We start from the raw sequence: 15,087 nt of genomic DNA, 5'->3' as shown, positions 1-15,087 counted from the left end.
GCTCTCCTTTCCCAGGTCAGGCGAGGAGGGACCAAATTCTTCCCTGGCTTCATACCCCTGGTACCTCCAGCATTACAGAGGGTGTAAGTCAGTCCAGAATTTGATCTCACCCTGTAATGCTCCTAATCATTGACTTTTCTGAGCGGATGAGGCTTAATCCTCTCTCCTCATACTGTTCAAAGCATTTTTGCTGTAGAAATGTAGTACACAGCCTTTCAATAGCAAATCCTGTGGGAAGAAAAAAAAATGATGCAGTTTCCCTTCCTTACAGGCTTTTCACACTGTGTGACCTTTCTTCAGGCACAAAGTGCACATGGACTAAACAGTCACTGGGGGGTGGAAACAGGCCACAAAGGCATTACAGCCTGTCTAACAGCCTCTTTATTCATGTTGGGTTTTAGCTCCCTCCCAGTAATGTAAATGCAATTGCCAACATTTCCACCACCTCGCCCTCCTAGCCATTAGCTCTTCTTACCCTGAGGTCTATCAGGAATAATAGTCAAAGGAAAGGCCTTAAGGCCAATGAAATGGAAATGAGTATCCAAATTGCTACCTTGAAATTAGGGTGAACGCACACTCAGCCCTGATTCAGCAAAGTACTTAAGCTCATGATTAAGTGTTTTTGCTTAATATCAGTGGACTTTTACAGTTAAGCACATATTTCAGTGATTTGCTTAATTGGAGCTATTCTGTCGAAAAAATCTTGCCTTATAAGAGACAATTCCTTGAAAAAAGAGAGAAACACATTAAATCTGTAAAACCAAAAGCGCATATTTTCCCATCTGCTTTTGTCCAGGGATAGGAGCAGAATTGACTTCATATAAAATCAGCAAGACTCTGCAGAGCCTTTCCTGACAATTTCCAGAGTTAGAGGGACCAAGCCAAAACACGATTGTGGTTTGGTTTCAGCGAGCCCCTGGCAGAGGTGGTGGGAAAGAGGGGGCTAGGAAGGGCGTTCCCACACTTCCCTGCACCGCTCAGCTCCATGGAGACCTGCTCCTCTGAGGATGCACACAGGGCTGGGGGGCAGCCAGATGTGCTCACAGGAAAGCTGTGGCCAGCAGCGTGGCCAACATGGGTGAGACAAGCCCAGGACAGGAAAGAGAGCAGACATGCCAAAGGATGGTTCACACCTCCTCAGACCCACTATTTACAAACTAGGACACACCTGGGAGCTGCTGCAACAGCCCCCCAGTGACCACAGCCACCTCAGTGCCTTTGTCCTCTGGTTCCCACCTGGAGGAGGACAGATCCATGTTCACCCCTCATTTCTCCCCTGAACAAAATGGGAAATTACATGAAAGTAGAAAGATTTGCCAAGTGAGAGGGGCTCGCAGGAGCTTCCGAAACAAAGACACCTTCTCAGGTAGCCATTAGGAAAGAACTGCTGCTGAGAGTAATATCTGCACCTGCCTTCCCCCCAGTTAAGTGCCTTGTCTTCTGGATGCAGTCGCCTTCATTTCCAGGGATGCATGCTTGAAACTTCCCCAAGTGTCCTGTCCTCACTGAGACAGATTTAATTTAAACTGTAATTTATTAGTTGCTGTCACTTTTTTTTGTCTGTGGAATTGTAAAAGCTGCACTGTGGTTGAGTAGGAAGGAGGCAATTTTATCACTCTGCCTTCTGTAATCCTGAATAGAGTCAGACAGCAGCAGGAGCAGTTTGCTGCTGCTGCTGAGGTTAACTGCCTTTAAAAAGGTCCTTGTGTTTTCTTTCAAATTGCATCTCAAAATCCATCTGATCTTGTTATTGTTCTAACTGGCATTTATTCTCACATATTATACTCACATCAATTATGGGAAACCTGCAAATTATTTTGTGTCCTTAATAAACCTCAAAATTGTAGTATGAAAGCAATTTAAAGCAATGTGTCCCTCTTTATTTATGCGTAGAGGTTTCTCATGTAGAATATGTATAAGCTCCTACAAACTCTTTGCCAGAGCTGTGAACACCTGCACAACATCTCCTCAATGCTGATGTGAAGTCATTTCCTTCGCTGGATTTCTCTCAGGGAGGCTGGCTGTGCTGTCATCTCAGGCTTGGAAGTAGGGTTAGAAAGTGGCAGGCTTCCTTCCTCTGCAGCCAACAGGAAATATGGGCTGCACTCCGATACGGCGAGACAGTAGAAACCTCAGCAAGCGTTCAGAAGGAAACACTGCTGGGTGTCAAGGAGGGTTTTGACTGATGCAGTAGCAGCCAGACTGGGAGGTGGAAGAGGAAGAGTGGGAAGGATGTATTGACTGAAACCAAGCTAACATTTCTGGTTGGTCTTTTAAGGAGATCAAAAGCGAGTGGAGATGCTGTGGATTTGCTGTGGGTGACAAAAGTACAGCCAACGCCAGAGCCCACCAACCCGTGTGACTGGTGCACATCCCTCTTTGTCCAGCTCTGCTGGGTTCCCACAAGTGGGGCACACCACAGGGAGTTTCAAGGAGCCACCTTCATTCCTGCTGCTGGTAATTGCAAATCTGGGGCTTTTTTTCAGAAGTTCTTACACTACTATGTCTTTATTCTGTTGAATTCCCACCAATTTTGATACTCGTGACCAGGTCTTTTGGCTTTCATGGCCTTTATGCTGCAGCTGGGATGGTATGTCCTCCTCAGAATTTGCAGTCAGTCAAAATAGCCCACACATTTCAGAGCACAAGAAGCCCCTTCCCAGGCCATCTTCATCTCTTTGGGGGTATTTTAATGCTCCTTAAAGCCACATATTTAAATCTCACCATCCCACCTGTCCAAAGCAGTTAAATAGCCTTTCTGTCTTTGGTGCACAAGTTTGCAAGGAGTGTTTGTCACAGAGGCTGTCACATCTCACATATTATCTCCCCCGTGAAAACTCCTACTGCTTTTTTGTGGCACATTGGTTGTTCCCTTTGCCTGAACACTGACCGCCAGCACCAGACAAGAATCCTCACAAACTGCAATGTGGACCTCTTAAAAGTGTCATTTGCCGCTGCACATTTAATCTGGCATGATGTTCACTACTTAAAAACAAGGGAAAGAAATTTTGCTCTGCATGTATCAGGGGAACTTGAATTCCTGGGAGAATTGTACTTGCAAAGCTGGGAGCAAAGCGTGGCCAGAGAGAAGCTCTTTCACAAAGCCTTGGTGTTGAACCATTCACAGCTCTGCAGCCCCAGCTTGAAATACCTGCTGCAGTGAAAGGCTTTCTGTAAGAAGGGAGATGGTTGCATCTACCTGCTCAGAAAGGAGAAGCTACAGATATGGAGAAGGCATGGTTATACGATTTGGGGACTGTACTTGGCTCTTGGCTCTGCCATAAACATGTCAGGTGAGCAGGGGCATATCAGTGAATTTCTTTGTGCCTCAGTTTCCCTTCTGGACACCAGGAGTGATGATACAGCTGATTTTTTAATTCCCGGTGTGTTTTGGAGCACATAGGCTGTAAGGTCCCTTGTGATGAGTCATATCTGTGTCCTGCACAGCACTCAATTTCTCAGGTTTGTTGTCGCTCTTTTAACCTGAACAGCAATAGTCACAGTCCTGCAGTGCTTTGATTTTTGACAACAATTTCCTGTTATATGACAGCTGCAAAAATCCACTGGGTCTTGAAGCTCAGCTTCCCTTGCTCCTGTGCTGTAGTCGGTGGGCCCAGCCAGACCGACCATGTCAGAAATCAGTATATTTTACCCCGTCTTCAAACCTGAGTTACAGGGGGAGGGGGGGCAGGAAGCTCCCCGGACGCGTGTTTCCTGCATTGACTGGATTTCTCCTTGGGGACGGGACAGGCAGCTCCCTCCTGCTCTCATTGTACTCACAGGAAAACATCGGAACCGCCGCCCTGGGTCGGAGCAAGGGGCTGTCTCGCCCAATATCCTGCCGCTGACAGCAGCCAGCAGCGGATCCTCAGGGAAATGTGAAAGCGTCAGGGCTGTATAGAGGTATCCTTCCCCAGCTATATCCACCCAGCTTTAGCAGGGAGCAGTTTAGGAAGTTTCTGCTCAGGAGGATGCATTTGGCGTCTTGTTGTTAACCTCAGATGTGCAGGTCCTCCACGCTGCTTCTTCCCGGACAAGTCTGGCAGTGGAAAGTCTGGTGACTAATGCTAGCTTCCTCCAGGGGCAGGTAAATCCAATATATTCCAGGCTCTGCCCTCTTGAATTGTCCTGGCTCCTCTGGGGACGTATCCATTTATAGCAGCCAGGGATTTGGGCTGCAGTGCATTTTTATTAGGAATAGACCTTGCCACCCTTTGGCTTTGCTCTGTGAATGAGCACCCCAGGCAGGGGCTGGTTAAGCCTGCTGAGATTCACAAGCTGCAGGAACATGAAAAGAGCCTTTCTGTGGCAAAATTTGCTTTAGCCCAACCAGTATTAGGGATATCGTTCAGGAATGGTGGGATTTATAATCTTAATTTGAAGACCAGACTAGCTGGTCAATGGGATTGTTTCTGGTCTTGAAACCAATGGTAATGAAAAGCCGGGTAACAAAAGCAGTATCATTTTTTTTTAATTTACATTTTTATCTTTTTTTAAACAAGATCCACATCTCCGCACTGAATCCCTGGAAGACTGGAGCCAGTCATATTCTTGATTCCAGTCCAGCATTTAAGGGCTGTCTTTCCTCATGTAACTTCTTCAGCCCTTTAAGCATTTCACGTTCTCTCCCAACTCGCCCTGCCCTGGCTCCTGGACTGAAGGTTACACAGCTCATCATCTCCCTTGCCATCCGTAAGGGTTTGTTGGAGGTTTTTGTTATCCGCGTGTTAGGTTTGTCAGGGAGTAACAAACTCCCCTCAAAACTCCTACCACTCAGGCTAACGCTTTTCCTAGCTGCTTTACCAAGAGCTCCAGTGCCTGCTAGGCTGCTGCACGCTGTCTTCTCTCCGAAGCACTTTAAATATTCACTCAAGGGAGGGAAAAAAGTCCTCTTATGATGCTGTGATATCGCAGTGGAGACCACAGACAGTGATGCCAAGAATCCTTATTAAAATTCAAAAAAAGTTCTATTTGAAACAGTAACCAACCAACCACCTTAATATTGGTGGAAGATGGGAGACTAAACATCTCCAGGCCAGTCTCTGAGGGATACCCTGGGACCGGAGGGAGCCAAAGGCTGAGTGCCAGCAGGGAGCCAGGCCTGCAGGTCCCACATCTCCACCTTCCCATGATTCCAGGCTGCAGAGAATTTGGTTAAGCAGCAGTTTCCCAAGAGGAACATGCCAGAGAGGAGAAAACGTCTGTGGTGTCACCTCCTGTTTGACTTTCTGAAAGCGACACTGGAAGGTGCAGGCAGTTCCAGAACCATCCAAAAACAGCCCTATATGTTCGTATGTGTTTTTCCTCCCTGAAATGTCCTGCAAGGTATATGTGATTAACATCTGGGAAAATAAACACAGCACCACACCTCAGAATGATGCTATCAAAATACTTAGTAATACGTTTATTTTGTTAAACTATGTACAATAGACGATATTAATGTGTAGTTACAATATACAATAATTACATGTTTAAAAGAGGATAAGCAAAAGCGTACAGAATCGTGCTGTAAATAGGAAACTAATACTGTTTACATGATTTTTAAACTATGCAAAACATAATTGCTGGAAAACTGAATTTCCTTGGTTTGAAATTTTATTGCTTTGACATGAATTCTGAAGATTTGGTTAATCTTTGATGAAAGATATATGACTCAAAAGTCAGACATAATGGTTTAGTACTCATCCTTTGGTTTTACCAGCCCCATACTCCAGGCATATTGCACACGGCAACTTTTAAGAGAGAAAAATTCGGTTGCTCACATCAAGTAAAGTAAATTACTCTTTTTCTTAACTTGCTAAGAACTGACTGATGATGTGTTAGGTCCTGATTTGTGCTGAGGTCATTACATCTGCTTCACAAACTCAATTAGAATAACTTGTTGCACTGTTCCTTTTAAGTATTGCTGAAGTACTACACAAAAAGAAAGGAAAGAAATGTTCTTGTCTTTGTGTTCTCAGGGGAGCAGAGATCTCTTTGCAGTGAAATGCTTGTATTTGCCAAGTGCATCAACATCATAACAGGTTAAACTGGATTCAGTTATCCTTGCACTTGAGGACAGTGCAGGTCCATCTCCCTGCTCCTCTCTGAAGCCTTCTTTGAAGCCCTCCCAGTCTCAAGGTGCTGCTGAGCCCCCGGCATGACTCCACGGAGGCACCTCCGAGCCCTTTCGCCAGGCTCACGCCATACTTGCTGGGGAAGCATGGACACCACGCTGTGCCTTGCTCTGTTCCCACCTGGCAACCTGAGCTCACCACCTTAGATCACTGCTGCTCATGAGTGAAGAAGACTTTGCCAGTGTCTTTCCCCTGTCACATAACTGTATGTTATTACTCGTTAATGAACCAATATTTACAAGTTTGGGGAAAGTTTGGGCTCATTTACTCCATACTGACAAGGCAGTTCAGTGCCTACCAGTTCTGTAATGCAGTTAGAGCAGCTGCCTATTCTGGGGAAAAGTGTTGGGAGAGGCGATGTGACAGTCATACTACGGATATGGCTTACACCCAAACTACTTTGACAGACATCAGACAGAAATTTCTACATGTTATCAGTACAAATAACTCTTGTGTTGGAAGATCTGCAAACTGTAGACTGGTGACAAGTGTTTACTCTGAATTCATTAACCTCTGATCAAAGTCAAAATTCACCAGTTGATATCAGTGAGAGCTCAAACTGGTCTTTGGCAAAACGAAATGCAAAATTAAATCTGGCATCCTGAATGGGATGAGATGAAATTAAATGACAGCAATGAGTGCAGTGTCAAACTCAGCAAAGATACTCATTTGTCTTGATTATCACACTGTTAATGTAATCATTTTCATCTTCAGCCTCAGTAGTGGTTGAAACGAGGCGTTACAAATCCAGTCTCCAAAGCTCAAGCTAAAGGTCAGATCAGCGAAGTCTCCAGATGCCTAACTTCTTTTGGGAGTCCACAACCAGCAGCCAAAAGGTATAACAGATTGTTGGACCTGGCTCAGTGTATCTGTGTTCTCAAAGCTTGGTCAGCCACAATAAAGGGCAGAAAAGGAGGAAACGTAAAGACTGTCAAATGCTTTCCACATTAGTCATGTGTGGACCCCATTGAAATTTTCCATTGTCTTCATGAGAATTGAAATGAAGCCAAGATACAGCATCTTTGAAAATCCCACCCTAAAATTATAGTTAGAAGAAGCAGCCAAACACTGCATTACGGTCTGCACATTCTGGAAGGGGGTGGAGATCACGCTCAAAGTTATCTTTGTTAACATATTTTCAAAGTTAAAGAGATTTTTCACCATTGACAGCAATTCATATGATTTTTGCTTGTTGCTCTGTGATATACGGGTTGTGAGTTCATTTTCCTCTTACAATGAGGTTCTGACTCTTTTTGCTGTTCAGGTGGGGTTCCTGGAACTGCCCAGGAAAAATAGATTCTTGTTCACATGTTTCTGAAAGCTTTAACTGAAACAAAGAAAAGAGAATTTGAAGATTTTTTTCATCCTAGTTATGAGCATCCCCTTAACATCTTAAAATGAAACTCAGGTCTTAGGATCAAGCTGACTAATTGTGGCTCTGGCCCTGATTTTGCAGCTCTCCCCCAAAGCAGAAGTGTAGATGCTATTGCATTCATTACTTGTAATTGGTGTTTTTGTCCTAACTTTTCAATGCAAAAATCTTTCTATTCGTGTTTTGTTTTGATAGGTGAAGACAGCTGAGATCACAGGCCACTACTGAAATCAGTGGGAGGCTTTTTCCTGCTTTCAGAGGGTCTTTATTCACTAAGAAGATGAAAATAAACATTTATAGTAGAGATTTGTCTTCATTTTTATGTAGAGCTCAAATGTGTCTAGAAGTTATCTATCTGACGTAGGTTGCTCCACGCTCACCTCCTGTCACAGCAGATGCTCCTCCAGTCCTATAGAGTTGTGAACCAGGAAAATGTTCTGTTATTTCCAGATTTGTTTTTTTAAGTAGGATAAAACACATTACAAATCCTCTTCAGCGAAAAGGAAAATACAGGGAGAAAGGCATGTGCAGCCAGATTCCTGCATTCTACCTGTTTATTGAACAAATGGTCCCTGGGCCAACATGAGCATATGTTGATTGCTTTGCTGGAGAAGACAAACGTGCTTTTAAACAAGCCTGGCTTGAGACAGATTGATGCCATTGCAATTTATTTTTAATCCAGATGGTTTCAGTATGGTGAATCAAGAGATATTTTCTGTGCCACTTGGGAAAAAAAGCTACAGAAAAGGCCACAGACTGTAAGCAAGCTATGTAAGCAAACGGGCATCTTTCGTGTCTGAATTAGAGGGACATTTTTGTAAGGATATGGCAGCTTGCATGGTGAAAATACATCTGCTAGACACATATCATTGGTGTAATTGGCCACTGTATCACTTGCTGTGTGTGAGGTTGGGTGTGATGAGGGGAGGCAGCAACAGAAATTGTTTGCAAGAACTTCTGCAACCTTTTTCAAGCTCCTGTAAAGGGTTCTCAAATTGGGTCTCTGGAGTCTTGGGACAATGTCTTGGATGGGATCTTGACAGCTTGCTGTTGATGGGAAGTGAAGCCCATGCATCCTTGTCAACAGACAGTCACCAGTAGTGAAATGTTTGTTCCCTGTTGCTCTCTGGTTGCTACAGTGATTTTCCCACCCTTGGGGTGGGTGTTTAGCCACTTGTCTAGAGTTGCATTGCAGTGATTGTTTCTGGGGGAGTCCTGCTTGGTTTGTGTAGCAGCACACCCAAGGCTTGTCTACTTTCCCAACTAATTTCTTGGTTCTTCTCTACCATGCTTCCTTAGAGATGGCAGATATCAGACAGATCGTGGTGCTGAGCATGACAGAACACCAGGCGATTTGTACAGTGTGTGGGGAACAGGAAATCACTGCTTTTTGGGAGACACAGGCCGCCAACACTAGAGCAGCTACAAGAGATTTTGTTATACGAGGGCAGGTCGCCAATGGCCGTATTCATCCTCCCTCAATTTACATGAGAGGTATCATTGGGATTGAATGGGACATGAGGGAGTTGGAGATAATTCCTTGTGAAGTAAGATGCTCTTCAGTATGAGGAAGACTGCCAAAATCTGGGCCCTTAATAAAAGTATTTGGAATAACTTTATTGCATATTAAGATGCAGTGCTATATTTAATTCTGTGTTTATTTTGAACTGAAGCGGTGCTTTGAAAGAAAAAAAGGTGAGAAATATCAATGAATGACAGCTGCTGAAGTGATTGTTTTGATTATCATGCTGGACTTGGAGTAAATTCTGCAGTTCCCACCAGCAAGAAGATTTGCATCAGGACCACCGTGTGTGGAAGTCAAGGGAAAGATTCAGATCATGCCTAATTCAAGGCAATGCAAGGCAAGAGCTTGTAGTTGGTTGTTCTTCATAAGCTACATGCTGCTGTAACAGTAGATATTTATAGGGCAGAGAGAGAAGGTCTGTGAGCATTTGGCACATAGGACAACCAGGGTGAGGTCATGTTGAGAACTGCTCCCCACCACTCCTGGAGGATATAAGTACATGGGACTTCTATCTGGTTGAACAAATGCTCCCGGATGGACTTGCATGGGGTTGGAGCCTTGTTTCTGCATTCTCCCCAACTTTTCTGAGCTCTGGAAGGCACAGGACAAACTGTGGAAGTCTTTGTGGAACCTCCTTCAGGTCATGCTGGAAGTGGCAATATAGCACAGGATTGCCCCTCTTCCACTGGCCTGGTGTTTTAGCAGCACTCTGAAGGGCAGAGGCATCTGTAGGTGGTTATAATGCGATAACAACTCACTAATGTCTTGAGATACCTCTCTCATGCCTAATATCTCCAATATCTCCCCGCAGGAGTTTGCATGAAAACCCTTTAGGAACTGTGTTTGAAACTACAACTTCAGGTTAACAACTCCTGGTAGAACGTTAAGGTTTCAGAAAAGGCCAAGGGAGATGGGTTTTACAAGATCTAGCAGATTTCTTGTAAGTTGTGAGTGCTTTTGAAATGATACCAGACTATTAGCAAAGGCAGCTCTGTCAGGAAAGGCTTTGATATCAGTTGCACTAAGAGGACATTGTCAAATAGGTTCCTGGGATGGTTTATAGCTTTTACGACTCTCCTAACTGTGTTCCTTTGAAGGTGAAATTGGGGTCTGATTTCTAGCTCATCTTACACTGAGAAAACCCATCTCCTTTCACCTGGCAATCCTTTATTGATTTTCTTTTCTCGTTAGTAATGGTGCTTGAAAATAACTCAAGGTTTGTATCTGTTGCCCCTTATGCCTGTGCTTGCACTGTGTCTGGTGTTTTGATATTTCTGAAAATAAGCTTTGCTGCCTGTTCACACACCATCTGTTGGCTTTTAGAGAAGGCATTAGGTATGACTTGCCAGATAGTCAATGAGTCTCCTTACATCTGCCTACAATCCCTTTCTAAAGCCTATTGGCCTGTGCTATTCCTGCCTCCCCAAAATCATAGTGTAACAGGGCAGATCCTTGAGTAAGTGCGTGCCACATTGCATGGAGAAGTGTGTATACATAACCTAACACAGGAAGAATGCTTATGGGACCTGCATTAACCATGGCTATTTTTAAAACATTTATTTTTGTTGGAAGTGAAATTAAAAACAAATGGAGTGCAGAGACAATTTCTCAGTGGATTATGACCACCCTCCCTCCCTTGCAGCTCCCAGATGTCAAATTTTGGTCACAATCAGCTTGAAAAGGTTGAAATTTTACTGCCTCACAAACTCGATGTGCTTGGTTTTGTAAGTGCAAATAAACTCCTGGTTAGTCTTAACATTTTTTTGCATGCATATTAATACTTTTCTATCTGCTTTTGCTGCTATGCAATGATTTGTGCAGGGTGCTGCAGTTTAATACATTAGGACAATAGCATTTTAGCTTCTACATGACTATATATTTTTTAGTTAATTTTCCTCAAACCACTGCAGTTAGGTTAATGCTACAACTTCCTATTTGATTTTTGATTTTATATGCCTATCCTATGCCACCCCATTAGTATTAACAGACACCCCTGATACTCGGTGGCACACAAAAATATAATTTGATTATTTGTGGCTTTCTCTGATGCATGCCGGGAATGTTATATTGCACTTTTCCAGTGTGCTCATTATTTTATGATAAGCTCAGCTGTCAGTCTGGATTTCTCATTCCTCTGTATTTTGTGAAGCTCTAAGAATATCTGGCAGCTCCAACCTGAGTGTTTGCATCGCGCTTCAGCTAAAACAGACTTCACTTACTTTAACCAGAGACTTGTATATAGGCTAGCACTCTACAGCAACCTACATGAGCTAAACAAAGTAATCATTCTATTTTATTTCCACTGAAGTAAATGGCAGCACAGTGAAGCTCTAATTTTCTCTGAAATCTGTTGATAGCTTTTTTGTTTGTTTGTTTCAGTGGACTTCTAGTCATGTTGTAAGCCAACAAACATTACCTAAATACTGATTTATTTAATCCACTCCTAGTTTTCCTCATACTCCCCTAGTATCTCTTTACACGTTATAGTCCAGCTGATTGCCAGCGCCCCAGCTGTGTGAATACTCACTGCTATGCGTGGGGACGGCAACGCAGCCTCTGCGGCACGACATGAACTCCTTCACCGGGCTTCAGCGCTGCCCTCGCTCTGAGCTGTGCTTTATCAGCAGTCCATTTGAAGCAAATGGCTGGGACGTAATAAAACCAGGTATACAATATGCACAAAGAATGCCAGCAGTGAGGAAATCTTTCTTTTGTCTCTCTTTGGTTTAGCACAACTCTGTTTTCATCCATGCTTGTGTGCAGTGGGAAAGAGATGGTGAGTGAAAGCCTGCTGGGTAACAGTAACAAGGCATTTGCCTTGAATTTGATCCTGTCTGTCAGAGGGAATGGTTGATTTCTACCTGGAAACATTTTGGGGTATCAGATCTGGTTTCTGTAGGTGTCCACGGTAAATAGAATTTGTGCTAAAGAAGGAGCTTGGATCCATAAGCCTCAATGACTGCAGGATTGGGCACTGCATCATGCTCGTTCCCTTCTCTGCACCAACGGTGCAGTTCCTGTGGTCCTGCCAAAGTTGCTAATTGCTCCGAGTAACACCGGGTCTATAATTCACCACTAATCACGAGAGTTCTTCTGGTTGCAAGCGTGTACTCAGCCACACTACAGTGCTTCTGGAGAGGAGTGGGCTGGCAGAGCCCTGGAGCGGGGTGCGGGGGGCGCAGGGCCCGTGTCCCTGGGCTGGGAGGGTGCACTGCTGTTACTTGCTTACTTCTATCACTTCTGGAAATGCTGACTACAGGCACTGCTTTTGCAAGGAGTTACATCTTGAAATCTATATTTGCTGGCACTGTGATTTTCTGCTTGGGGAATGAAATCCATAACAAGACAGTCTCATGGTATTGCCAGGGTACCCGAAGGCAGATGTAAGTAACAAGACGCCCTTCGAGTTCACCTCTGAGCGTCTGTATTGCTGTGATGTGCAAAAGTACAGGCTCCCTGGAGAGGCTTTAGTGAAAAGGCATGCTTTCTTCAACAGCAAAGGGAGCTAACAGGCAGCTTCCCTTCCCTCAAGACCTGGAGTTCCCACCTCTGTGCTATCGCTGCAGCCCATCATCTGCGACTCGTGTGAAAGTCCACTCCTGACGACTGCAGCCACGCTGCAACTTAAACAGCACGCACAGTAATGAAGATGGAAAAACGGGAGCAAAGAAAGAAGTAATGAATGGGAGGAGGGAGACTACAATAAATCAACGTGTTTACAACTCCACTTTGATGAGTTTTTTTCCATGAGATACTCCACCAAAAAAAAAAAAAAAAAAAATCTTAAGGCAATTGGATCATCTTAAAGGACTTGAAGTCAGTATGACCTTTGGCTTTTTGGTTTTTTGCTGTTTTCATCTGCTGAGTGAGATGTAGAAATCCAGCTGATCTATAAGGTAAATTTTCAGTTGCCATGGCAATGTGTCTCGTTCATGTTCTCAGTTTGGAAGAGAGATTGTTCCACGCTGCTATTTCATGTCTAGGGCAAGATTCTTTGGTGGCAGAATTTCTGTTTCAGTACATTAGTGCTACAACTCTGTTCTTCCTTTCCCAGCTTATGGAAACATGGCTCAGCCTGAACATTCCCCTGTTAAAATACAGTTATTTGCATTTTTTTGTTGTAAGAACATTCCTTAAGTCTGGAGGTAAATGTTGATCCATTTTGATAGCTTGGGTGCAGCAACATAGTAATGCTGTGAAGTTTCTCCGTTAAGTGAAAACAAACTGGAATCACTCCACCTTTGCTTCCATGTAGTTTGAACAAACTAAAGTATATCCTGAACTCATGAGTCTTATAAAAGAAAAGTAATTTAAAAGTACATCCTACCTATAGTGTATATCTTACATATTAGATTTCTACAGATCTCCATGTGCTTTCAGTCAATTCAGATTCAATTCCTAAGTACTGCAGATTCCTAATTTTGATGAATTCTTGCTTAAGGCCACAAATGGAGTTTCTCTTGTTTCTTTTACCACCTTTAGCTCTTTGTTTTTCCACACACCACCTTCGCCTTATTCCTAAGGTGAAGAGTCAAGCAGGAGCAGGCATCCTGGTTTCTGTTGGCTCAGTGCAGCCTGCAGTAGGGGGAAGAGGCTGCATACAACTCTGGAGGATTAGGAAAGCACATAGACATGAGTTGGCCTAGTGTGATACAGCTTGGAGGTTTCACAGAATGGAGGGCTCCTGTATTTGGGTAAGAAGGACCCCTTTCTGGTCATGTTCCCCGTTTCAGTTGTATGTGACCTTCATTGCCTTTCTAACCTGCTTGGTTTCATTGAACTCATCTCGTTTTTCTTTCCAAGTGACTTCACACAAGGGTGCAGCAGCTGTGGCACTTTGCACAACGCTTCTTCTTCTTCTTGGGGTGGAAAATGGTCAGGATTGCCTCATCGAAGACAGTCTTAAGGCCTTTTTGCGTGAGGGCTGAGCACTCCAGATAGCACTGTGCTCCGATCTGAAAGAGAAGAGAGAAAATGTGAGTACCCACTGTTGGGAGAGACACAGTGACCCTGTTCCAGCATCCTTCTACGTGCATATGTGTCCTGCCACAGAGGGAAGCCCAGACCTTTAGAAAGGGGGTCAGATCATTGCTCTGTTTTGTATCTGGCTGCCTATGGGATTAGGGGACATGCTCAGGTGGCCATCCTGAGCGAGGGAGCAGGGATCACCACAGGGGATTAATGGGGAGCAGGAATTCCCTGCAGGACCCTCCAGAGAGAGTGGGCTGCACCCATGTTTGAGTGCTGGACCAGCAGCTTGGCCTCTGTGCCACTGAGGGGTTTCAAGATGTAGGGTTGTTAGCTGAGCCCCTTCATATACTTGGCTCTTTTCCCCTGACCTGCCACCCCTGTGTCCTGCCTCCTGCAACACCAGGGAGCTGCTCCCTGGGGGGAGGGCTTCCAGCTGGTTTCTGGGAACTGGAAAGCATCATCTTGAGATGGGAGTCTTCTGGGGCTGCTGGTATGACACAAACACACACAGCAGCCCGGGAAAGCAGCCTCAGCTTATTCAGCAACCTTGTTGCTTATTCAGATTATTCTGCTAATGGATAGTCTCGCTGGCCTTTGAGGGCGAGGGCCTGTAACAGCACCTGCAGTATATAAGGTCGAAATGGCTGGAGTCCAGATGCCTGCATTTCAGGGCTTGGGGAGGGCTTTTATCCCCCTGCCTTCCCAGGAGAAAGGTGCAATAACACAGAAACCTTGGGAGCTCCTTCTCTGCTGCTTGAAGTGCAATGGATAAGTAAGAATCAAGTTGTCTGTGCTTTTGTAAGGGACAGGGACAAGTTTGGCAGGAGGCGACTGCAGAGAGGGGTTTGCCACACACACCTCCTGGCAGAAGCCTGAACAACAAACACTTGATTTAGGTAAAGTGGGTAAATTTGCCACCGGCTGCCCTGTATACCTCGCTGCTTTGCTTATTGCTCAATTGGGTATCGCAGCAGGCTCAGGAATTGCAATCTGTGTCTGGGTCCAACCTGTTTGAACAGAGGCTTTAATCTCTGGCTGGGACCAACTGGCATACCCTGGAGGAGTTCACTTTGAATAAAACAAACCCAATGGAAAGCTGTGAT

General features: G+C 44.5%; 1 protein-coding gene across 2 annotated transcripts in view; it reads right to left on the bottom strand.

Annotated features, from left to right (window-relative positions):
* Window positions 1-5,397: 5,397 nt before the first annotated feature.
* RHOJ (ras homolog family member J) overlaps window positions 5,398-15,087 on the bottom strand; it is a 64,662-nt gene continuing 54,972 nt past the window's right edge. Inside the window, exons 5-6 of one of the 2 annotated variants that reach the window (XR_014228775.1) lie at window positions 11,541-13,968; window positions 5,398-7,897 (exon numbers count right to left, since the gene is read on the bottom strand). Coding sequence is in view for 1 of the 2 variants with exons in the window: in XM_082317696.1 (XP_082173822.1) it covers window positions 13,822-13,968 (147 nt within the window). In the remaining variant the exon portion in view is untranslated. Of the gene's footprint in view, window positions 13,969-15,087 lie in introns of both variants that reach the window. The other variant, XM_082317696.1, reaches the window with a different exon arrangement.

Source organism: Platalea leucorodia, assembly GCF_965183815.1.
Source record: "Platalea leucorodia genome assembly, chromosome: 7".
NCBI classification, from domain to species: domain Eukaryota; kingdom Metazoa; phylum Chordata; class Aves; order Pelecaniformes; family Threskiornithidae; genus Platalea; species Platalea leucorodia.
This window is presented reverse-complemented; position numbering and strand designations above follow the sequence as displayed.